The sequence below is a fragment of the Mustela lutreola genome, chromosome 8 (assembly GCF_030435805.1).
Source record: "Mustela lutreola isolate mMusLut2 chromosome 8, mMusLut2.pri, whole genome shotgun sequence".
In the NCBI taxonomy this organism is placed as follows: domain Eukaryota; kingdom Metazoa; phylum Chordata; class Mammalia; order Carnivora; family Mustelidae; genus Mustela; species Mustela lutreola.
The window spans coordinates 56,352,524-56,376,739 of record NC_081297.1 but is presented as its reverse complement, the minus strand read 5'-3'; the positions used below and the strand labels follow the sequence as shown (position 1 = coordinate 56,376,739).

Sequence of the window (24,216 nt, the reverse complement as noted above, 5' to 3'; positions counted from 1 at the left end):
CTGCCTATTAGGCTGTGGAGGTCTGTCTCAGTGCTGCCTCTTCCCCAGGAAACAACAGCAGGGGCCACACAGAGTACAACAGCATTTAATGGTCAGAAACAGTTGTACAGAACTGCAACCAGCCAGGGGAGCTGTGCTGGAGGACCGAACCCAATCCTGCCCCGCCCCAAGCAAAGCAGTACTGGACAGGAGCTGGCATGTGGCAAGGCCCACATCCCCGGGGCCTGAGGGGAGACCACTATCTAATGTCCCCCAGCTACCACTCTGTATTCCTCGGAGGAGGGGTGTAAACCCCACATGCAAGAAGAACCCCTTTGCCCCCAGTGTCAAATGGTATGGGGATGCAAGAGTTATAATTAAGGGGAAACCCTATGTAAGCTGTTAACAGAGTTCAAGGGGGTAGGGATTACCCCCATTCTCCATCTCCTAAAGGTGCTCACTTTCCCAGCTTCTTCATCCGCTCGTCAATGTTGGCAAAATTCCCCTCAACCGTGGACAGGTTCTCACGCATGGTTTTCTGCACCTAGAAAGTCACAGAGATGTTTTACTCTATCAGGCCCAGGTGCCTGCCTGGGTGAGCACTTGAAGAAATGCTTTTGGAGAAGACAAGAAATGGAAGCATAGCTTATGGGCCCGAGTGGGCATGTGATAGTAGCTGTTTTGGTCTGTTTTATATAATGAGGAACAGGTATGATTTTACTGGAATGAGAGTTTTACTGGCTCAAAACTTTAGAAAACAGCTCTAGAGGCAGAACATATTATACTTTATATATTTCTTCATTCATCTGATGGTCCTGTGGTGTTGGGTCTCTCCACTGTAATTCTGCCCTCAGCACTGAAAACAGTGTCTCCAAGAGAAACTGAGGACCATGTGCTGGGCACTGCTAAGAATGAAGGTGAAGTTCACTACCCAGTGTCAGAGAAGAGGAAGCGGTAAAACAAGATTGGAGCCTGCTGTTCATTTCAGAGTCCATACTCCTCCCAGTGTGCTGTGCTCTGGATACAAGCACATCTGGCTGAGGACCCAGGGAGGGGAAAGCTAAGCTGAGACTGTAGAGGGACTGGGTAGGTGCTGTAGGAAAAACAGGTTCACTGGAACTCTAACAATTCACTCACAGTATTTCACCTAATCCATACAACCCTGAGGTAGGTACAGTTTTCCAGATGGTAAGATGGAAGTTCACAGGTTAAGTAAGTTGTCAAAGGTCCCACAACCACTGACAAACAGTAGAGACTCAAACCAAGCCCCTGCCACGTCCCGTTACAACCTGGGCCAAGGCAGAACCCAGGCTGCTAGAGAACAGAAGCAACAGACCAATAAAGGGGCACACACCTGGGTCAGGAGGGTGGTGTTGTCCTTGAGGGAGCTAGCAATCATTTGCTGTGTGGTATCCAAGTGGGTCAGGAGCTGACCGAACTGCATGGCTACAAAAGAAGGTAGAGAAGGTATGGATGACATCAGAATCCACAACAAGAGGGGAGGAAACAAAAGCTGCCCGCTGTCCAATTCCTCTCCCCTCGCCCCCGGCAGCAGGCCTCCCACCTTGCTCATGCAGTTGCTTGATGGTGACAAGTCTCTGCACCAGCTCTGGAAGGGTGGAGGCGATGGGGCTCCAGCGCTGTACGGTGTCGTATAGCTGGTGCACCTGGTGGGGACAGGACAGGGCCCTAAGGGGATGGCCAAGTGAGGTACACAACGACCACCTGGGTGGGTGAGGGCAGGCCCCTCACTGTCTCAGCTGGTAAGAGCTTATGAAGACAGCACCTCTCAAGCTCAGGTAAGACCACCAGAAGGACTCAGAAAACAAGAGGGAACAGGAAAGGATACAGAACTGGGGGGAAGGGCTCTTCCTGACCTTGCTTTGTGTATCTGCATCTTCTACAGAAGCTTTATGCTTGGCAATCTCATTCACCTTTCCCAGGACACTCTGAAAACACAGACTTCAAGGTCGATAGGGCACCCAGGGTTTCTGAAGTCCCAAGCTACCTGTAATCCAGTTTGCCCTCCATTTAATACCTGTAGCCGAGCCTCCACTTGGTCCAAAACTGCAAGGTCCAGGGCATTCACCTTTGCTTGCAGCAGTTCTACAGTCTCCTGGGGGTGGAGGTTGGGACAAAATTCATAGAGGGGAAAGGATCAGACTAGGAAGACGCCACGAGGAATACGCCACTGTATTCCACTGGAGGTGATTAATATACAGCTATGGACCCACAAACCCAACCTCACTATCTCCTCTGTAATCCAACACTCTGGTTCCTTGTATACTCACCATGAGACAGGCTCCCTGAACACCTGCTGAAAGGGGATTCTGGCGGGGAAGAGGAGGAAAGAAATCAGTGGTTCTTGTGTCTCCTCACAATTACTACTGTCTCCCATCCTTCCCAGGTCTAGCCGGCAACCCACTGGCTGATCTGATAAATGAAGACCTTCCCACTCTCCCCGGGGTTCTGTGGAATGCTCTGAGTGTCAGGGAAGAGGGCGCAGGATGCAAGGTCAGACTCAGTAAAGGAGAGCACCTAACCTGAGCATCCTGATCACAGCGTACAGTTGCTTCCAGCTCTGTCAGGCGCTTCTCAAGTTCTGCAACCTAGGACGAGGAAGGGAGTGAAACTCGCCACCGGCCTGCCTGCCGCTGCAGCAGGCACTAACATCCCACTCTTCTCTGCTTGTCCGCTTGCCATTCCCCTCCCTCCTCCTCTCCACTCTGCCAAGGGACCACTTTCTCTGGAACACAACCTGATCACATTCTTAAAATCTTTTAAGTAGATGGGTGAGGGAAACATGGAGAACGAAACATCAAGAGGAATCGGAAGCATTCCCAGCACCCTGATATCTGATCCCCTGGAGGGAGGTAGGAAAGTCTTCAGGGCCATGCTACCCCAGCCCCCCAACCAACCATACATACTTACTTTGGCAGCTTGAGAGAACTTGTCCTGTTCAGGCCGAGAATGTAGTTCATAAGTGACAAGGCTACTATCTACAAGAGTACCACTGGTGGTCTTTCCCCCTGAACCGGTTCCTTTGCTGTTTTTGGTTGCCTCCAGCTGCAGAAGCAGGCGCCTGGGACAGAAGACCAAGTAATAAGACTAGAACTTGAAGGATGTGGGCAAGCCCAGCCCTCTCTCATTTCTGCCTTGCGCTCAGCATTAAGGAACAGCTAGGGTACCTCTCCCCTTAGTATCCTGGCCAATACCTGGCTGAGTGACCCTATGCCCCAGGCAGCAATGATTTCCCAACAAAGCAGGACACCCACTTAGCCAGAGCTCCATCGGGGTCAGTAAGGTTGATGGCTGCATCTGGTCCCAGCAGCTTCTCCAGGTGGGAAGCAACTAGCTGCTGCTTCAGGGCAGCCAGCTGTTTAGCCAACACCACGGGGGTCAGCTTCTCTTCAGTGGCGGACTCCTTCACCGTTGCCTGGTATGAGAAGAAGCAGACAATGAGGGGTGGCCAGGGCAATCAAGACCAGAAAAAGGGGGTGCCTAGATGGCTCAGTCAGTTAAGTGTCTGCCTTCGGCTCAGGCCATGATACCAGAGTCCTGGGACTGACCTCAGAGCCTGGCTCCCTGCTCAGTGGGGAGTCTGCTTCTCCCTTCGCCCCTTTCTCTGCTCATGCGCGCACTTGCTCTCTCTCTCTCTCAAATAAATACAATCTTAAAAACAACAACAACAACAGAAAAAAGGATCAAGGCCCTTAAGAATGGCTGTGGCTGGAAGTTACTGGATGGTTCTTACCCACCTATGGTACTGAATATAGATCTATTTATACCCCTAAACCTAGGAACCCCAGCTTCCTTACCAAGGAGCCTTGGGAACCTTTTTCCTCCTGCTGTGAGGTCCTACTCTGCTATGTAAGTCAGGGCACAAAGAAGAGAAGGGAGTTTACAAGTACCTTGATTTTCTCAACTTCAGTTGTCAGCTCCTGGACCTCGTGCAATAGTCGCTGGTACTTTTGTTGCGGTGTCTCCTTCACTCCCAGGCCCTCTCCAAGCTAGACAGCAAGCACATATAGTGAAGTTAAATCCCTTGGTACAGGGAGCCTCCTCAAGAATTTATCCAAACCCTGAGCTTAGGTTGTAAGGATATCCCATCCAACTCAGAATGCCTGGTACAGAACAACCTGGTACAAAATAACTGGAGGCCTGGAGACTCTCCAGAGCAAACAGCAGGGGGACTAAGCATCCTCAAACGTGTCCTGTTGGGTTTCTTGGGAACCCCAAAGAGAGAAAAACCCAGAAGCCTGACTGTGTCCCTTGATGTCCCTCCTAACCAGGATCACGGCACCATCACCATCAACACACACACACAACAAACCAGCTCATATTCTCCAGATTCATATCCTGTTCTCTTGGTTTTTCCAATACGATCTGAGAAATCTGCCAAGAAAAGAAGATGGAATTGAGGGCCTGATCTAGGCCCAGGGCAGTCACGGTCTCAGGTGACTGTCGGGGCTACCATGAAAGATCTCCATGAAGACCTTCTCCCCCAAAGCATGCCACTATGGCCCAAGGACAGACCTCCCCCCATCCAGTTTCCAGCCCAGTCTCACCAAGTCCCTTTGTCCCCACTCTCTTGTCTTTGAACTTGTCATAGGCGGCATTGGGATTGACAATGATGTGCTCCACACTTGTGCTCGTCAGCTCCTCCTGCAGGAACAGGGAGTTCAGGCCAGGGGCAGATTCATTCTCACCCTAGACTTCCCTGACCCCACAAAACCCCCAAACCACTAGAGGAGATTGGGCCCCACATTCCCAAGAGAAGAAAAGGGCGGCTCCACTCCAAGTTGCTGACCCAGGCTCAACCTAGGGAACGGAAGCTTCCTGGTAAATTGGGAGTCTCAGTTGTATAAATATTAACACCCTGATTCAAGGAACAGAGGTAGCATAACCTCCCCACCCACTCTGTACATAAGCCTCCCCCTCACCCCCCACCCCACCCACTGGGGCCCTCCCAGTTACCTAGCACACACCATGCACTCAGGCCAAGAAACTAGCCTGACCTCTCTGAACCCCCCCTCCCAAAAGTAAATCTCCCTGTTGCTGAGGATGGACATTTCAAGCTAACCTCCCATCCTTGCTGGGAGGAAAGAGGAAGAGTGGCAGACATTCCAGCTGCTAACTCTGACGGTGAATATGCTGCTGAAGGGAAGATACCAGCTCTGAGATACAAAAGTAAGGCTGGGAGAGGACATGACCAGCAGTCCAGTGCCAAGGCTGCCATTAGGCTGGGGAGTTCAGGATGCAGAGAGAAGAGGCAAAAGATTACTATATATTTTTTAAGGGATGTCTTAGAAACAATAAGCATAAGCACTACCTGCTTGCCAAAAGGACGCCCGGGTGAGGGCCACGCCTATATCCTGACATGGAAGTAGCCCAGCAGCTTCTCAGAGAGAAGCCTCTCGAAGAGAAGCCACAGCACCCGCCTCTTCTCCCTGCACCCTCTGCTCTTGTATCAAGCACTGAAGCTCTCTCCTTAGCAGGGAGCATGGGGAAGAGTGTAATAAAGAGAGTTTACCCTAGCAGAGTGGTTCCCTCCTTACTAGATACTGACTGGCTGTTCAGATTCCAGTAACTACACCAAGACCAGGCACTTTACACATCTCCTTCCCTTGTCAGCAGTCCAGCAGCTCTCACTGTCCTCGTGAAAGAGGGGGAGGGAGGCCCGAGGATCTTGTGCTATTGGGGGACGACAGCTCCACCTTCTATAGAAGGCAGTTGGCAAAGTGAGTCTTCTTGCCTTTAACTAGAACAACAGTTCTCAACCCTGCCCATGTATTTGCACCACTTACAAAATGTAAATTAAAAATAAATTAAAATTTTAAAAAAAGTGGAAAAAAGGCCTGGGTTCTCTGTAGATTTTGATTTCATTATTGTTCTGGGGTAGGGTCAGGAGAGTAGGCCGGCTGAAAAGCTACCCAGCTGATTCTAACATGCAGCCAGGACTGGTCAGAGAGTCTCTGCCTGTGTGTGGGTATTGAGGGTGGGAGCAGGGAATGATAATGGAGAGGCATCATGAAGAGCAGCAGACAGAAGCTCCATCCTTCATCTCTGATCTGCTATTAGAGAAGGAATCAGTGTGAGTGGCAGCTTTAAAAATAGGGAAGGGAGGGAGTAAGGAGAAAACATCAACTTTGACCTTTACCTCTTCTTCAGGGAAGTGCTGAGCAGCTAAAGATTAAGGGAAAACCAAAGGGCTCAACATCCTATGTGCAAGGGTAAAGAAACAACTGAGCCCCAAATTATTCTGTCCTTTAATCTTCTCTGAAATGTATGGCCAGAGCACCCACAGGCCAAATAACTGTGCGGTCTCCGGCCTCTGCAAAGTGTCTGAGGACTCCCAATGAGGAGAGAGGACAGAGGACCACCTTCTCTTAAGTTCACACTCCTCCCTGTGACTGCCCCAGTCAAGGCCAATGAGGTAGAAATCCATTTAAAAAAATCCTCTTAAGGGACGCCTGGGTGGCTCAGTTGGTTGAGCAGCTGCCTTTGGCTCAGGTCATGATCCCAGCGTCCTGGGATCGAGTCCCACATCGGGCTCCTTGCTCAGCAGGGAGCCTGCTTCTCCCTCTGCCTCTGCCTGCCATTCCGTCTGCCTGTGCTCGCTCTCTCCCTCTCTCTCTCTCTGACAAATAAATAAAATCTTAAAAAAAAAAAAAATCCTCCTAAAAAGACAAATGGGAAGCATAGTCTATAGACCAAGGAAGGAAATTAATCATGGCTGCCATCTATTAATACCCTCATTATGGGCCAGGCACTTTGCTGATGAGAAGCTACTTTCCTAAGTAGGTAAGGGGTTGGTTGAGTAGAAAAGGGTCAATGTACAAAGTGTGGGCCTCAGAGGTCCTGGACAGTGGCGGGAATTAATAGCACTTTCATCTCACTCTTTCCACTTTGGATCATGGTCTGGGTCAGGAGAGCTGCCCGACACTGGCATCTCCTTAGAGCCTCTCCAAGGATGTGGTCCCAGAGACTCAGATGGCCAGCACCCTTCTGTCCTCCAGTGGCACCCATTCCACCAGTGCCTCAGAGATCTGGGGGCATGGGCTGGGGGCAGTGTCACTACAGTGATTCATAAGATGGGAAAAGGCTGTCGCCGGGAGGTGGGGCTGGATAGAGGGATTAAAGATTTAGCAGAGACAAAAGGACAGAGAAACAACTGCCCATCACAGCACACCCCATTAAAAAGCAGATGAAAGGTCAGGCTTCTTACCAGCTCCTGGTGGTTTTCCCCAGAGGTGAGAAAATCAAAAGAGTTAAAAGGAAAGGGAGTGGGGAAATGGGGGTGAGGGAGGGGAAAAAAAAGACAAAATTGTTATTAGCAAATTGTCACATGCACTATATGATAGCTTCAAACACACTGCACCATAGGGCCCAGGGGAGCCTAGCAAAATTTGGGGGCCCAGAAGTTTCAGCTGGAGCCACTACGTACCCCAAGAGAAAGAAGACCTTGGGACCCTTTCCTCTCTGGTGGTGAGAATATCATGAAACTCTGCCATTAGAAGCAATGTAAGATTATCTGAGAACTAGTGAGATGGTGCAAGCTAGTGGCAGGAACAGGAAAGTGGGGGTGGGGGCAGACAAGGCAGAATGTGAAGCAGAGGCTGTGGTGACTCTAAGGACACGAAGCTGACTGAGGGGCTTCTTAGTCCTTCTCAAGGGGAGACTTCATGGTTCAAGTCTCACTGTCTCTTGGCTTCTCTAGTCTTGAAGAATGAGATGTCTGGATGGTGGAACTGGTTGCAATGAGGGTGCCCGTAAGGGTAGCGTGACAGGACTTAAGGTTAAGCAGAACAAAATATGTCAGGAGATGGTGAGTGTCAGGAAACATGAAGCACCCGTTCTCGCTCTCCACTGCCAGAGGAGAGGCAGGGCACGTTCCGGCCCCTCGGATAGTCCAGTGTGTTTGCATCCACCTTGATTAGTTGGTAACTACCCCCACAGCCCCAGGGGAACCAGAGCAATTCTGCTATGACGTGTGAGCACAAAGAACCCAGAGGATACCAAGATTCATAGGTCCCAGCCCATGTGCAGAATATGTTTCTTCCACCTTCTGCTCACAAGATTCACAGAGGTTAGAGCATGGAAAAGGGGGAAAGGTGAGAGTACTCCAAAGAGGCCTTCTTTTAGTCCAGATACACAGACAAGGCTCTGGCTTTTAGGCAAGACGAGTACAGAACGACCAGGAGGGAAATCTAGTGTTACGCCCTGCCTCTCCAGGAGCTCTACTGATGGGCACGCAGAATCGTGGAAGCTTAAAGATGGTTATGTATATATGACAATGCGCGGTGGGACAAAGACAAGTGCTTCCTGCCTCAGAGATTTCACCTAGAAACGCCTGAGCCTCCACCTCTCCATTCCCTGTCTGATGCTAGGGCCCAGTTAAGCCAAGACTCCTACTTCAGATCAGGGTCAAGGCAGATCCAGACCCTGTGGGTCTACACTGGGAGGTCTCTGCACAGAGGGAGTATAAGCACTCACAGGCGCACACAGGCGAACACACAAGGGGAGGCACACACACACTACCTTTCTCTTATTTGCCCCACCAAGCTAAAACCAGCCTGGGAGAAACTCAAGGAGAGAGAGACAATGAGCTATAAGTTCAAATTCAAATCATGAGGAACAAGCAGAGTGGGGGAGGATAGAAAACCAAAGAAAAGGAAAAGTGGCATATTAGTCTGTAAACCGTATACACCACCTCCAGGTCTGTCCTTTGGGGGCACTGTGGGATGATGAGCTTTTAGGCATAATTCCTATAACCTGGAGTATTAACAGTCATCACAGAAACAGTCCACCCAGCCACCTTGACTGAAAAATTCCAAGTGCCCTGATCCCAGGTACCAGTTTACCTGGTACATGACTCCCAGTCCCTCTCACTAATGGACCCCCTGACTCCCCAGGGCTGTTTGGCTAAATGGCTGTGCCTCAGAGGGCAAGACCTGAGGTCTAGATCAGAAAGGGAAAGAGGCCACTGCTGTTCTCTGAGCCCGTTAAGGCTCCTTGCCAACACTGCAGCCAGGGGGACTTCAGAACCATGCTGACAAGGAAGTTGGAGAATGCTGTAGAAGAAAACTGTCCAGGATGGATCAACATAATGCTGACCATCCACCCATTCCTAAAGGAGGGGTACAGAAACAAAAAGACTCGTGAAAGCACAAATAATCCAAGTTACTACCTTAAAATTACATGTAACACTCCTTTCCCATCCCATTTACTTTTATCTAAAGGCTTAACACAGGGAACATTAAAATGAGTATTTCCCAGGGATAGTCTACACACAGCTAAGAAGTGAGGACTGTGACTGTCCCCCTTGTTCTCTACCCTTGTCTAGAATGGCTAACAGTTACTTCTTTTCTCTTAATTCATTTCAGTCTGAGGAGGAGAAAGCCAACCCCTTCTAACTCCAGCCCCTAAATGCCTCATATGCAAAAGCATTCCTAGCCTCCATGTTTCTATTCCATCCTCCATTGGACAGTTTTATTCTGCAGACCTCACAAGGGAAAGAGACAATGACTCATGAATCAGATTTATACTTCCAAACCTTGATTAATGATTTTTAAACATAAGGCCAATAGGCCCCTTAATGACCCAGCTAGGGACTCGACAGAATTCAAAACGATTAGCTACAACAATAGTACAGTGACAGAGCATTGCATGCGAGATGGCAGATGAAAAAAAAAACATGCAGAGAAGAAGCATCGAATGGTCTTACTTGTGCAAACTAGTGTCCAGGCAAGGTGGTGAGGAGGGAGGATGGGGGAAGCATTAGGAAAAACTCAGGTAAGTTCAAGAGCGCCAACAGTCAATGAACACAATCAAGCAAACTCTATGGTATCTCAAACTGTAAGGAAGACAACATACTGTTTCTCATCTCAAGCTGGTGGAGTGTCCAGCAGTATCTACCCTTTGGAGAACAGCCTCTGCCAGGGCCCTGTCAGACTGTGGCTAGGTCATTTTTTCCCCTTTCGCATGGCACTGGAGATCAGTAAGTCATCAAGGGAGAAACTATAGCCTGTTTCTAGTGAGATTTTCTAAATTTACTCTCCTTGCTCCAGCAGTTCAAAAGCCAGAAGCAGAATGCCTCACAGACCCAAGGTAGAGTGGGGGTCCAGCAGGGAGGAAATTCCAGTCAGGAATTAGCTTTCCTGACAAGACATTTTAAGAAAAGTCTCCAAGTAAGCCCATCGTCCAAATCAACCTAGGAGTGTCTGAAATGCAGAGACGAGATTCTCTTACATTGAAGAGGAAAGGGCTAGCGTGTGCTGCTGTCTGGCCTATTTACCTTAGAGTATTTTCCTTCCTGCTAAAATTGTTTTAAAGGAATAGTAGGAAAATCAGGATCATCTTTAGCAAAACTAAAACCTTTTATACTACTTTCCTCCACCATCCCCTCCACTATAGGAACTGCAATGCTTTTATGATTAAATTAAACTAGCAATGACAATCTTTATTTTTTATTTTTTATTTTTTATAAACATATATTTTTATCCCCAGAGCAATGACAATCTTTAAGGGACATTATTTCCTTCAGCAGCTGAGTTTTTTCCACAGTGGAGCAATCAGAGGAAGGAGGTTAAAAGACAGTGAGGGTCAACACTCTGATTATTCCTTTAAATAAAAATCTGGAGATCCCCCAAAAGGTTCCTTTAGAAAATGATCATATTGTTTGTCTTCAGGGAAGGGACCTGGGTGGTGGCAGGCAGGGGTGGGAAGAGACTTTTGTTCTATGCACATATGTTATCTATGTAGAAATGAATCAAATTAAAGTTGAAAATAATCTGGAGACTAAGGCAAAACATTCTGTTGCCAGGAGTTAAGGTGACTGAAAACCTCACAGTTCAGCCACAATGCTGGTTACATGTTGTCATCAGTGCTACGTCTTGGGAAGGGAGGGGACAGGCTGTTAGTGAGAATTCAGGCCTCACAGACATGAGGCTTCTGGACTAAGTACAACCCACTTCTCTTCAAGCTGCACATTTAAATCAATATTAAGAGCAGGAACAGGACCATTACTCAGCTGACTTCCCGAAGGCTGCCTTCCTAAGGCCTACAGGGACACCCAGAGGCCAGAGACATTAGCTGACATCAGTAAATATCTCAGCGCCCCCCTCCTTCTGAAGCAGCTGAAGGTCTCCCCACCCTTCTCCCTCCCACCTAGTGATGAAGATTCATTTAGCTGTGTCTTAGGTGATGGAGGAAACTCGACTCTTCTTGTATTTACCAACCAGCTCCTATGCACTGCTATACCATCATCCTGAACAATATGCTGCAGGAAATGAACACTTCTGGAATCCCTCCCTATCAGCCATCCCACTAGGTATTACTGAAATAGGCTGCTCAGGCACCGCAGGGAAAAACAGCCAATCAGGGCTGCACATTCAGGTGCTCCCATCCATGCCTGTCATCTTCTTCTTTAAGAAACATCCCAGGACTTTCAAAAGGAAAACTACACATGTTATTTTTTTCTTTTGGGAGGGGGATTGCTGTGATACTGCCCATTCATATCACAATCAGTGACAAACAGACAACCTGCCGTTAATTATCTCACCATGAAGTTGTGACACTTTATGGGCAGAGGCCTAGGCCAGAGTTGAACAGTCTCTGAAATGGGTCAGAGGACTGAAGTCCTCAGCTTCTACACTCATGCTCTGTGAGGTCAAAGACAGCTTCCTAGTAACATACATCTTAGACTGACAGGTGCACTCCCAGGTCCTCGAGCAATGACAACATCTGCATTATCTCCAGATATTCAAGCTTGGGGGACAGACTGACATGCCAGCAAGTACAGAAGCCACAAGGAACACACCACTGAGAGAGGAGACAGGGAAGGTGTTCCCACAGAATAGGAACCATTTCCACATGGGGGAAATCAAATAAGGAATAAGTGAGTACGCCAAGCCATACATTAGAAGCCAGCAGCCAGCATTCTCCAGGACTAACCAGCCCCACAGACATAGCCACAGGACTTGGAGACACACATACGGAGCCTGCTTCATCAATGTGACCTTAGCCCAGCTCTCTCTGGAATAGAACCTATAACACATCTTGTAAAAAATGCTAACAGAACTTTGTTCCCCTTGACACTTACATACAAGTTTTTACCATGCTGATTTCTATTCACTCCATTTTGTTTATTCCATGTTTCCTAAACTGTATGTATCCTAACTCCACCATTAGACTGGGGCATCCTTAAAGGCAGGGACATTTCTTCCTCTGCATTGCACAAAACCCAACATAGAATGAACACATTCAATCAACATGCTCAGTGGTTCCCCTCATGGTTAAAATGTGTCCACAGCTCATTTCCTCCTTAGAGTTCTTCTTAGGTCCTAAAGTGCTAAGGGACTCACTCTCTTTTGCTGTAGGAAATATTTACATTCTTCCTCAAATTCGTTTTGCTCTGGGGTGCCTGGGTGGCTCAGTTGGTTAAGCCACTGCCTTTGGCTCGGGTCATGATCCCAGGGTCGTGAGATCGAGTCCCACATCAGGCTCCTTGCTCAGTGGGGAGCCTGCTTCTCTCTCTGCCTCTGCCTGCCTCTCTGCCTGCTTGTGCTCGCTCTCTCTCTCTCTGATAAATAAATAAAATCTTAAAAAAAAATTTGTTTTGCTCTGACTGGATCCCTTATCTTTCTAAAATCTCCACATCACTTTCTCACTCCTTGCTCAACGGATACTGGGTATTCAGGAAAAAGACTATTCCTCTATACTTCAAAATCTAGCTCCTGCTGGATACTGATGAACATGCATCAAGTGAAATATTTTATGAAACTGAAGGCTTACATCCTAACCTCAAGGAGTTTGTAAGTGCTCAGGCTTCAGGATTCATTACTATAGACTAGCACCCAGAGGCCTCCCTAAATCACTGGCTCCAAACAAGACTGTCTTGAGATATTTCAACTTTTATTTAAAAAGACCCAAGTCAGGTCTTGTTAGTTGTGATTCCACAGACCGGGCTCTCCTTCCTAGCACTGTTCACTGGTGGCTGTACGCCTGCAACCTATATACCTCCCAGGCTGGGTTGGCATACCCGCTTATTGTTGTGGCTCCCCAGTAAAGGGAAAGGGTCAGCCTGGGGGAGAGAGGTCAGGGTCTGTAAGAGTACTGAAGCAGCACATAGTCTTACCGCATCAAACTCGGCTTGATCATCCTCAGGCAGATCGCTGGTTTCATAAACATCTGGCTCGTTCCTGGCCTGCAGACAGAAGCAGTGACCACCCTACCTCATTACCCAGCATCCACCAATACTCCTGACCCACTCCATTTCAATAAACTAACAGAGAAGACAGGCTGTGAGGCCAGGATTCTGTCGCCTCTCTTCTACCTATCCAGTGAACTGTATAATAGTTCCCATGTCTTAAAGGGGTGAGAATGACAGAGGGCACAGTTGGGACCTCATGGTAAGTGGTGACTGTAAGTGATGACAAAGATGTGACCCTGAATCGGAAAGGGTGCGGGCTCTTGGCAATCATTATGCTCGAAGTAGGAGAGCGTTATCTTCCAATTAGGCCCTATACACCGCTACCCTGGCACAAAGGTTGAGAGTGACTCAGTACAAGGTCCTGTGACCCAACCCCCACCCTTGAGAATTCAGGCAAGGCAGCACAAAGGGAGGGTACAGGCCGGCATGTGTGGGGCGGGGGTGGGGGGGGGCGGGTACAGGGGGCGGAGGCGGGTTTCCCGGGGGGGGGGGGCAGAGTTCTGGTACTCTATCTGGTACTAGAAGGGTTCTGCCATGGTAACCTCTTCTTTGGCAAGGTGAAGGCCATCCCCAAGTGGCCTGGTATGTGTGTTTGGGGTTGGGATGGTGGGGGGAGGGGCCTTATGGGGAGATAGGAGAGAGACGGGTGGTGCTGACACGGATGGTAGAAACACTCGGGCTAAAGAGCTAAGCGCCCAGAGACGATTTTGGGGCGGAGAAACGGCGACTGCCGGAAAAAGGCCTGGTAAGTCATTCCGCGGCCGGGCTAAGTCAGGTCGTAAGAATCCGGAGGATGCTGTGGCCCGTCCGGGAGCCAGAAGCTAGAGCCCTGGGGCGGAGGAGGAGCTGCAGGCGGGAGGGGTCAAGGGTTAGTTTCTGTTGGGGGTCCTTAGTAGGTCGGGGGTGCGGTCCTGGGGAGCCGGGGTTGGCCCTGTACTCACAATGCCGGGAAGGTCGGCGTATTTAGGGTCCGCCATGGCGGCGGCGAGGCGGGGTTGGGGGACCGGGGCCTCGGTGGAGCCGGGGCCGGTGTTCGGGTAGGGGAGAGGCTGGGTCCGGGTCCCGGGCTTAGGCGGCGGCAAAGGGAGCGGCGGAGGAGGTGGAGGAGCAGGAAGTCTCGCGACAGGAATCGTACAGGAGCGAGAAGGGTAAGGCAAAAGTCGCGAGAACACCCCGCTACCACACCCCTGGAGAGGCCTGGATTGGCGAGAATGCTACCAGGGAATGAGGTAATGGCTGGGGGACGCCGCCTGGGATTGTGGGATGTGTAGTCTTGGCCCACTCCGGCTTGGACGGAGAACAACAACGCACCTTGGGAGTTACTTCACACAACTTATTTTCTTTCATTTTTACATCAAGTCTATAAAAAATATCTTGTAATTCCTGTTTTCCAGATGAATACGTATGGGCTTCCAGAAATTAAATGACTAAAGATAATACAGCCTGTCGTGCTGTGGCACAGAAAGAACTTCAAAAACAGTAATTGCAAGTAAAATTTAGTAAGGGCTTAGTCATGTTAGGAATGAAAACGTTAAGTAATCTTCTCGAGTTAGAGCTATCAAATAAATACAGAGCACCTAGTTAAATTTGAATTTCAAAGAAACAACTAATAAGGTTTTTTTAGTATAATTATGCCCCATATCATATGTGGGACATACTAAGACACACACACACACACACACACACACACACACACATTATTAGCTTTTTAATCTGAAATTTAAATTTAATGGGGCATCTGTTTTTGTTTTTCAAATCCGGCACTCTTATTTCAAGCTCATAAGAAGGTAAGTGGTGACTGTGCTCTTAACAACTGCACTAATAGTTTTCAGACTTCTGAATTACACAGTTCAATAAAATGAAAACAACAGCAACCCTAGGGCGCCTGGGTGGCTGATGATAAAGCCTGTGCCTTCAGCTCTGGTCTTGATCCCAGGACTCTGGGATCTAATCCCACCTGGTGCTCCCTGCTGAGCAGGGAGTCTGCTTCTCCCTCTGTGCCTTCCCTCCCCTGCTCATGCTCTCTTTCTCACTCTCAAATAAATAAAATCTTAAAAACAAAACAAACAAACAAACCCAGCAACCCTTTTTGAGGATGGACGTAGTACTGCTACCTTTAAATTTTGCCATCTAAGGGACGCCTGGGTGGCTCAGTTGGTTAAGCAGCTGCCTTCCGCTCGGGTCATGATCCCAGCGTCCTGGGATTGAGTCCCACATTGGGCTCCTTGCTTGGCAGGAAGCCTGCTTCTCCCTCTGCCTCCTTCTGCCAGTGCTCACTCTCTCTCTCTCTGACAAATAAATAAATAAAATCTTTTTTTTTTTTTTTTTTTTTGCCAACTAAGTGCATTAGAAAAAGAAAGCCTACTGTTTACTATAGCCATCATTTCTCACTAGAAAAGTAAGAAGGACATACTCTCAAGATTGAAAGACAATCTTTTGAAATTTAATAAATCTAGCTTTATGAAAAGCTTGCCGCATTGTGTATGGATGTTTTTTGTTTGTTTTTTATTTTTTGTTTTTGAGAGGAGGGGACACCCAGTAAGATTTTTTCCCTGACCCTCCATAGGCAAGATTTTTTCTTTTCTTTCTTTTCTTTCTTAAGACAAGCATATTTTGAAAGTCCATTAGGGCTGCCACCCTGGAGCCCCTGGGGGCCTGAGTTTGGGATGTTTTCCATAATGTTTCCTGAGCTTGCAGGATGCTGCAACACTTAGAAATAGTGCCAGACCAAGTGACTGGAGAGATGCTTGCGTTCTGGAGTTTGGAACTCATTGTCATTCTATGCATACTCCCCTGGCTCCTCCCCAAGCCTCTATCCAGCTTCCTATAGAGTCTTACTGCCTTCCCAACCAGTTTTTTTCTTTTTTTAAGATTTTATTTATTTGACAGACAAAGATCACAAGTAGGCAGAGAGGCAGGCAGAGAGAGAGAGAGAGAGAGAGAGAGAGGGAGGGAGGAAGCTCCTTGCTGAGCAGAGCCAAAGGCAGAGGCTTAACCCACTGAGGGGTTAAGCATCCCTGCACCACTTCCCATCCAGTTTCTTATTCTGGACGAGTTTCCTTCACTTTCCTTAAAACTCAAGGTGGATAAGAGGTATAGGCCCAATGTGTGGAAGCCCTCATCTGAGTTCTGAGTGGTTAGTTGTCTGGTCAGGCCACCATTCTCTCACTCTTGCCTCATAGTGTCCAAGTGACCTTACACAATTGCTAGGCAGAACCTCCATCCCCTCCTCCCTTCTTCCATCATCATGCTTCTTCCCTTGGCCTAGAGCCTCAACTTCTGCAGTCCAACTCTCTATTAGCCAGCAGAGGCCTGTGACGTGAAGAAAAAAATCAATTTGGCCAGCTTCTGTGTGGTTCTGCCCAGGGTCTGCAGCAGGAGTCTGACCTGAGGGGAGGAAGGACAAAGAATCTCTAAGGCTTGGCTTTTTCTTTTCTTTTCATTTCTTTTTTCTTTTTCTTTTTCTTTTTTTTTTGCTAGGGAAGAGGGAGAAGCAAAATAAGCCCTGAGAAAGGGGCTGGGGTGTTGGGACTCTGTCCAGTGGTAATTTGGACAGGAAACACGCTTACGTAGGCTCTGAAACCTGTCTGAAACCTAAACCTAAATGCAGATGTCTGCCCTACTGATTCTCTCTCAAAGCCCCTGTGGCCTTCCCCATCCCCACCATTACTCCCCTTCACTGTTTTCTGACTCCCTTTCTCTTGCAAAATCTCCTGCCCACCTGCATCTGCAGCCCCGACCAGGCAAAATGAGAATTTTATCTGTGTCTGAATTCTGATAGCCCAGAATACGAGTTTGCCTTCCTTCACATTGGGGACCTGGTGTGTATACTGGGGAGATGGTGCACCTTTGGACCTAAAAGGGGAAGGGAATTATAGCCTTTCTCCTGACACTGCTGGCAGCCGCCCTTGAAAGTTGAGTGGGTTGGGAATCTGTGTGAGGGGGTTGGGGATGGGGAATGAGAAGTGTGCTCTCAATTTGGAGAGGATGGTGACAGGGGCGGGGCGGGGGTGGGGGAGGAGGGTGTCCCGGAATAAAAGGGGTGGAAGCGCTGTCGGCTCTCTTCCCTACCCAGGCGACTGGCCCACCTCAGCCCGCTTACCCCTTCCAGAGGGGTGGAGTTCGAGGGAGGGGCAGGCCGTAGAGGTGGGAAGTGGGATGCGAAGAGGGACTTGGGTGGGGAAGGGGTGAGGGCGAGGTTAGCTAGGAGCGTCAGGGGAGGAGGCGAGAGAAACGGACAGGTGCCCCAGCGGGTGGAAGCCGAGCAGGAGGCCCCCCCGCGAAGGAAGCCCCGCCCGCCCCGCGGCCGCCGCCCCGCCCAGGCCCGCAGCGCGGCGCTGCAGCGCGAGGGGCGGAGAGGCAGAGCGCGGGGAGAGGACCAGACGCCCAGGTCGCCCGCATCCCCGTGCCGCAGGAGCGAGCAAGCGCGTCCCGGCCCCGCTCTCCAGCCCTCGCCCGGGCGCCCCACCTGCTTTCTCGGCTCCAGAGACCGAGCACCTGTCCTCCGCCTCGGCCCCGGCTGAGCACCCCTCCTCCGGAGCGCACACCCGTCCCTGCAGCACGAGAAGTGCCCAGCCCGTCGCCGGCGACCACCATGGCGGAGACCAACAACGAGTGTAGCATCAAGGTGCTCTGCCGATTTCGGCCCCTGAACCAGGCCGAGATTCTGCGGGGAGACAAGTTCATCCCCATTTTCCAAGGGGACGACAGCGTCGTTATTGGGGTGAGTGTCGCCCCGGGAGGGAATTTCGGGGAGGGATCGGAAAGATGAATCTTCCCCGCCCCCGCCGAGTCTTCGCCCCTGGCTGTCACTCTGCACCCCCTCCCCGCCGCTCAGCCTCCAACCTCTCCGCCGCAGCCCCTCCTCTCCCCTGCATCAGGATGGCTGGGTGTGGCCTGGCCTGGCAGGCGGCCAAGTCTCCGCAGAGTGGGAGGGGGCTACTTCCTCGCAGTCAGCGGACCAAACTCCCCTTTGCTGCTCGCTGCAGCGTCCCCACCCCTTAGAGCCAGTCCCGTGTTTTTCTGATGTTTTCCCTCTCCCCTAGGGAAAGCGCATCTTCCCTTTGTTATTGGCTCAGATCTCTACCCCGACCTCTCAGGACGGGAGGGGATAGACTAGTGGATCGGCTAGGTAGGAGGTGGGCAGTCCAGGGTCTCTGCGGGAGGAGGTATGAATGAGAGTGGGCTCTCCATCAACCCCTGAAGTAGTCACAGCCTAGACTTGGGCTGAGGGCACAGGTCTGATGAAGGGTTTTCTGGGAAAGAAATGCATTGATGCCACACCCAGTCTGGGAAGGAGGCTCTGGGGTCCTAAGGAAATGTCTGCCTTTCCCTCCCAGGTACAGTAGGAAGAGGCTTCAGACACCCCAGTTTCCCCTAACAAATAAAAATAACCAAATCCTGGGACGCCTGGGTGGCTCAGTTGGTTGAGCAGCTGCCTTCGGCTCGGGTCCCACATCGGGCTCCTTGCTCGGCAGGGAGCCTGCTTCTCCCTCTGCCTCTGCCTGCCATTCTGTCTGCCTGTGCTGGCTCTCTTCGCCCCCCCCCCCCGATAAATAAATAAAATCTTTAAAAAAAACATTAAAAAAATAATCAAATCCTGAGGTTTTAATAGGTACTTGCTTATTCATCCTTCCTTTTGATGATCTAGCAAAAAGTATCAAGCTGCTTCTACCTCATCATGATAGCTCTACCCACGAGGAGATCTTATTAAGAAGGGGAACTAGTATTTACTGTGTGTTTATTACTGGACATGTATTATTTAATCTCAAAACAACACTCTCTGAAGTAGGTATTAATATTTCCATTTTACAGATGAGGAAATTGAGGCCCAAAGAAGTTGAATGACTTTCTCAAGGTCACCCTGTTAATTCATGGATCTGAACCTAAATCTCTAACTCCAAACCTCATGGCTTTTCCTTTATATCACACTGCCTCTGCAGATTTCTCTTCTCGACCATTATCTGTGATAGCCCAAAGGGAATTCTTCACCCACCCCTCCTTTTCCAGTTTGGTAGGGATTGTTAGGCTATAGGGTGAAAGGACCTGAGGTTGAGTCCTATAGGGCTTGAGGGGTGCTGGCCAGGAAACTGTAGCCAATTTGAGAAGGAAGCAGCACATATGATGGTTGTCCTCAAGGTCAGGGGCACTGTTTATATATCTTTGGTCCATAGTGCTTGACATAAGGCATGCTTATTAAACGAATGAAGGAAAGATGAGGAGGGAGCATGGGCCTCCGAATCAATGAGAATGGGACTTTGTGTAAACATACCTTAAGAAGAGCCTGCTTACATGTCCCATCCCCAAGGGCCCCAGTCTGTCACTATGCTGAGCTCTCACCCACAGAACTCAAATGGGTGCTTCTGCCTTCTGTGGGTGCTTACATATGTGCATGTTCGCCGCATCTAGAGGACCCCTGTCTCTTTTGGCCTCAAGGACCTTAGGCCTTATACCCTGGTCAGTGTCACCTGGGGGCTCCTCTCCAAGTAGTCCGGACAGCAAGCATTAGCTGTGAGAATTGGAGCTTGAGGTTCCCCTGACACACGAAGGCTGAGAAACAGGAGGGAAATGGTCATAGGGGAGCACATCCACAAAAGGCTTCTACTTTGAAGCCTAGTTTCCTTGGTTTAGTTCTTTCAGGTAAGTCTGAACAAACTCCTTTAGGTTCTCAGGCCATCCTGGTGTGATGGGCATGGGGCATGGGGCATGGGGTGATGTTGGGAGAAGGAGTGGTAGTATTGATCTGTCCAGTTGGTGAAACAGGAGAGACACCATAGAAGGGGGAGAGGGAGAGAGAGGCAGAGAGGCCCAGGTCTCCCTGCCAGTTCAGATTCTATCTTAGTTCCACACCTGGTCCTTCCTTGCCTGTCTTGCCTGATATTTCCGGGGCTGCACCTTTGTCTCTCTGTGTATCTTCCTTTGCCCCAGCCCTTCCTGTCAATCTCTCCAGCTGAGAGAGATGCTTGTGGGGGGCCATTTTGTCTCGGGCATTGTCCTTGGAACTTGCCTTCCCAGCCTGACTGTTCATTGCTCATTTGGAAAGAGGAGGGCTCTAGGAGAAGGGATTTGGAGGCAACCCTTGAGGGTACCGTAAAGAGAAGGAAATCTCCTACCCCTTCTCCTCTTTCCTCCTCCCGTTCCCTTTGGGGCCCAGCATCTGAGGAATTAATGGAGAAAGCTGCGTCAGGAAGGTGAGGGAAGAGGGAAGGGGCAGACAATAGTCTCTCCAAACCTAGCCCCTGCTCCTTTCTCTGGTGGCTCTCCTCTCTGCCTCTGCAGCACTGCGGCTACCCCAGGGCTTCAGAGTCTCAGATGTTCCTGGGCTTTTTCTGCCTGGCAGAGGGTAGGAGAATAAGCTGGAAAGACAGCTCTTTCAACCTCATCCCTCCCCAACTCCTCTGACTTCTCCCAGGAATCTGGGGGATGGGGTTTAGCCAAAGTTAATGGCCTGAGTCATAGTGGAGGGGTGTCTGGGTTACTGTCTGTGTGCTGTGTACCTGGTTTTGCTCTTATGTCACTTAGAATCCAGAGTGACTTTTTCACTGTATGCATATAAGTGTCTCTCGGCCCTGGTCTTGTGGGCAGAGTGCCCAGGTGCCTGCTGTCTGGGTTGCTACTTCTATACCAGACATGCGAGGGATGACAGTGAGGGAAGACCCATATATTCTCTCCCCCTTTCCCAGTTCCTCTCCTTCATTCATTCAAGTGTCCACTATTCTTTCTCCCTCAGATCTCCTAATGGGTTAGCAGGTTCTTGAGCAGGCAAAAATCCAGGCCTGTCAAATACCTCATTAGGAAAAGCTAGGTTGGGACCTGCAGGATTACTGGACCAGAGTCAATATTGTGTGGGGTGGCGCAGGATTCCTTTGAAAACTGAAGAGGGGGAGCAGGTCTCCCTTTAGCTTTGGGGGAGTCTCATAAAGGAAAACAGAGAGTATATACCATGGCCAGTGTCTCTCTAGCATTACCATGGCAACAATCCCCAGGGGTGTCACCATGGAAATCAGGCCTGGTGCTCAGAAGTTCAGCCTCTACCAAGTGCTTTGCTGAGGGTTGAAAAGGTTGGTCATCTTGGGACCCTGGTCTTTGGCCTTCCCATTAGCTTTAGTCAGCTAGCATAATGGAAAACTACCGAAAGGTGCTGGGAAGCACAAATGGACAAGGGAACAACAAGGAGGCTTGGGGTGGGTTCAGGGAGACTGGAGCCCTGGGCTGCAGGAAACTGAAAGGGAGCTCTCTGGAGAAGGCTATGAGGAGGGCTTAAATTGCAGTGGGTGGAAGGGGGACTGGATCTCAGGGGATGTTCCTCAAAGGTGGTGTGTCTCCCTTAGTGTTTCTAATGAAACTGGTCTTCCAGTCTCTGACGTTGGCATGGTGGGGAGGGGGTTCCTGGGAGAGAATGGGTAGGAGAACTGCAGGCTTCTGAAGATGGGGTTGAGGTTGAAAAAAGGGAGTGATGGAGGGCTCCAGTTCTGTCAGAAAACATTTGGAGAAATGTCCAAATGGGGGTGGGGTCATGTGGAAAAAGCCATGAGAAGGATTTGACACCATGTTCAGTGTTCAGGCACTTCAGTCCTTGGATTACTGTGGCACTGTGGATCTGGATTCAGATTGCTTGGGTTTGAGACTGTGTGCTACCATTTCTCAGGTGTGTGTCTGTGGGCAAGCTACCTTACCTCTCTGAACCTCAGTCTCCACAGGTATAAAATGGTATAACAATAGTACCTTCTAGAATTGCTGTGAACATTAACTGAGATAATGCATATAAATTGCTTAGCACAGTGACAGGTGCGTAATAAACTCCTGGTAAGAGTTAGATGTTATTATTATTTCTAATATATGCTGTCTCTCCATAAGCTAGCCTTTGATACACTGGGAAGGAGTTAACCTTTCCCCTTCTTACTGGTTGTTTAATCCAAACACACAGGGTTCTAATATCTTCTTACTCTCTTCCTCCATCAATGTCTGTGTTTTTAAAAAATATTTATGAAGGACATCCTGTGGGCCAAGGACTGTGCTTGATGTTGGAGATTTACAGGGAATCCCTGCCTTCAAGAAACTCTTGGTCTACTTGGTGATACAGACTATAGAGTGGTCTGGGCAGAGGCCCAGGAGGGGCATCAGAAACAGCTTAAAAAAAAAAAAAGTGGCTTTTGTAATCTATACACACACAGATTCTAGTAGGAAATCTCCTACAACATCTGACAGTCCAACTCAAAGTAATTGTGTGTCATGAGAAATAAATAAATAATGGTGATATTTCCCATGTGAGCAGTCTAGAGGCAGAAAAAGTAGAAAACCACAGGTCTAGTTACTCTCATCAAAAGATCTGATGAACAAATTCATCTTGAGTATACTCAATGGAAAATTAAAAAGAAATTCACAATTTAACAGAAATAAAAATAAAAAGATGAAATAACAAACTAGATAGAGCTGGAATTTAAGGACCTAGTTAAGAGTCAGGAAGTGGTAGCAGGACTTTCCAGAACCTCTGAAATTATCATCTGTGTCTGTAGCTTTCCATGGTCATGAGTTTACAAAGTTAACCCATTTTTAGTTCTTGGGTATCTTTTTTTTTTTTTTTAAAGATTTTATTTATTCATTTGAAAGGCAGAGATTACAAGTAGGCAGAGAGAGAGAGGAGGAAGCAGGCTCCCCGCTGAGTAGAGAGCCCGATGCGGGGCTCGATCTCAGGACTCTGAGACCATGACCTGAGCCGAAGGCAGAGGCTTTAACCCACTGAGCCACCCAGGCGCCCCAGTTCTTGGGTATCTTTTATCCTCACAGTACTGACAACACCCTTTTACTCTCTCTGGTCTCTTCCTTCTCCCCAGTCTAGGCTGAGTTCCTCAGGCCAGAATTGCCTTCAGCACTTGGAGAGCGCCCTCCATCTTAATGCCTCCTGAGGCTTCTCTGGAATCCTACCGCTGGGAATGTTTGTGAGAGAGGAGGAGAAAGACCAAGGGAAAGGCAGAGAAGGAGTTGGTGCCCATGTTCCCAGAAGGGAAGAAGGGAGGGGCAAAGTTGGCTTGAGAGTTATATTTAGTCCCCTTTGGCTGCATTCCTGGCTTCATGAAGCATAGATAGACATCACTGGTGGAGAAGAGGCAGGAGTCATTGGGCTGAGATAGACGTGTTTTGTTTGTTTCTGTTTCTTGGCCACTGGATGGAGGCAACACTGAGTTAGATTACAATTCAAGAATCAAGTTTCAACAAAAAATAAATTAATCAAATTTAAAAAGAAAGGTATTACCACTGAGGAGGACAGGTATCAATACCACTTTAAAGCTCTTTTCTTCTAACACTGTGTGATCTTATTCTATGTAAGAAAGATATTGTTTTTTATAATGCAGTATAATGATGAACCGTTCAGATAACAAGGATGAAAAATTCACAAAAGCCCTATGAATACCTCATAAACTCACTCAAACCTTTAAAAAAAATCAAGGTAGATTTTAATTTTTATTTATCTTTATTATTTTTATTTTTTTTAAAGATTTTATTTGTTTGACAGACAGAGATCACAGGTAGGCAGAGAGGCAGGCAGAGAGAGAGGGGGAAGCAGCTCTCTGCTGAGGAGAGAGTCCTATGTGGGCTCCATCCCAGGACCCTGGGATCATGACTTGTGCTGAAGACAAGAGGCTTAACCCACTGAGCCACCCAGGCACCCCTCAAAGTAGATTTAAAAAAAAATACTATTAAACATAGCCCGATAACAATACTAGTATGTTTTAACTATTGACAAAATTAGAAACAAAGAGAAACTAAAAATCACTCAAATTGCTACCACCCCAAGAAAAACACTGTTAACAATTTAATATATTTGTTTCCACTGAGTTTTTGTTGCATATATATATATAAATTTTAATAAAAGTATATAATGAACTATATATTGTTTTGTAGGTTAGCTCTCTCACTAATATAATACCATTACTATATATTATGTAATTTTATGTATTTTAAAAAATGTTTAATTTTTGCATGTCTTAACATGCACATGTGACAAAATTCAAATTATATATAGA

At 48.6% G+C, this 24,216-nt stretch overlaps 2 protein-coding genes across 2 annotated transcripts in view; one reads left to right on the top strand and one right to left on the bottom strand.

The window, feature by feature from the left end:
- Positions 1-69: 69 nt before the first annotated feature.
- DCTN2 (dynactin subunit 2) lies at positions 70-14,332 on the bottom strand. Its single transcript, XM_059184835.1, has 14 exons — positions 14,134-14,332; positions 13,118-13,186; positions 4,548-4,644; positions 4,313-4,374; positions 3,891-3,989; positions 3,255-3,415; positions 2,911-3,061; positions 2,523-2,588; positions 2,271-2,309; positions 2,018-2,095; positions 1,857-1,928; positions 1,544-1,646; positions 1,334-1,425; positions 70-523 (listed from the first exon to the last, which is right to left on the bottom strand). The coding sequence occupies exons 1-14, from the start codon at positions 14,167-14,169 to the stop codon at positions 437-439; spliced, it is 1,212 nt and encodes a 403-aa protein (XP_059040818.1). The 5' UTR covers positions 14,170-14,332; the 3' UTR covers positions 70-436.
- A 3,147-nt stretch (positions 14,333-17,479) lies between these two features.
- The window catches only part of KIF5A (kinesin family member 5A), a 30,936-nt gene continuing 24,199 nt past the window's right edge, over positions 17,480-24,216 (top strand). Inside the window, exon 1 of the mRNA XM_059184832.1 lies at positions 17,480-17,915. Coding sequence (XP_059040815.1) covers positions 17,787-17,915 — 129 coding nt within the window. The 5' untranslated portion in view covers positions 17,480-17,786. The remainder of the gene's footprint in view (positions 17,916-24,216) is intronic.

Bases quoted from the DNA above. Each gene is read 5' to 3' on its own strand.
- DCTN2 (XM_059184835.1), bottom strand. From the start codon at position 14,169: ATGGCGGACCCTAAATACGCCGACCTTCCCGGCATT. The intron at 3,062-3,254 runs GTGGGTGTCCTG...CTTCTGTCCCAG, and splicing joins CCCGATGGAGCTCTGGCTAA to GCGCCTGCTTCTGCAGCTGG. The intron at 1,426-1,543 runs GTGGGAGGCCTG...CTTCTTTTGTAG, and splicing joins CAAGCAACTGCATGAGCAAG to CCATGCAGTTCGGTCAGCTC.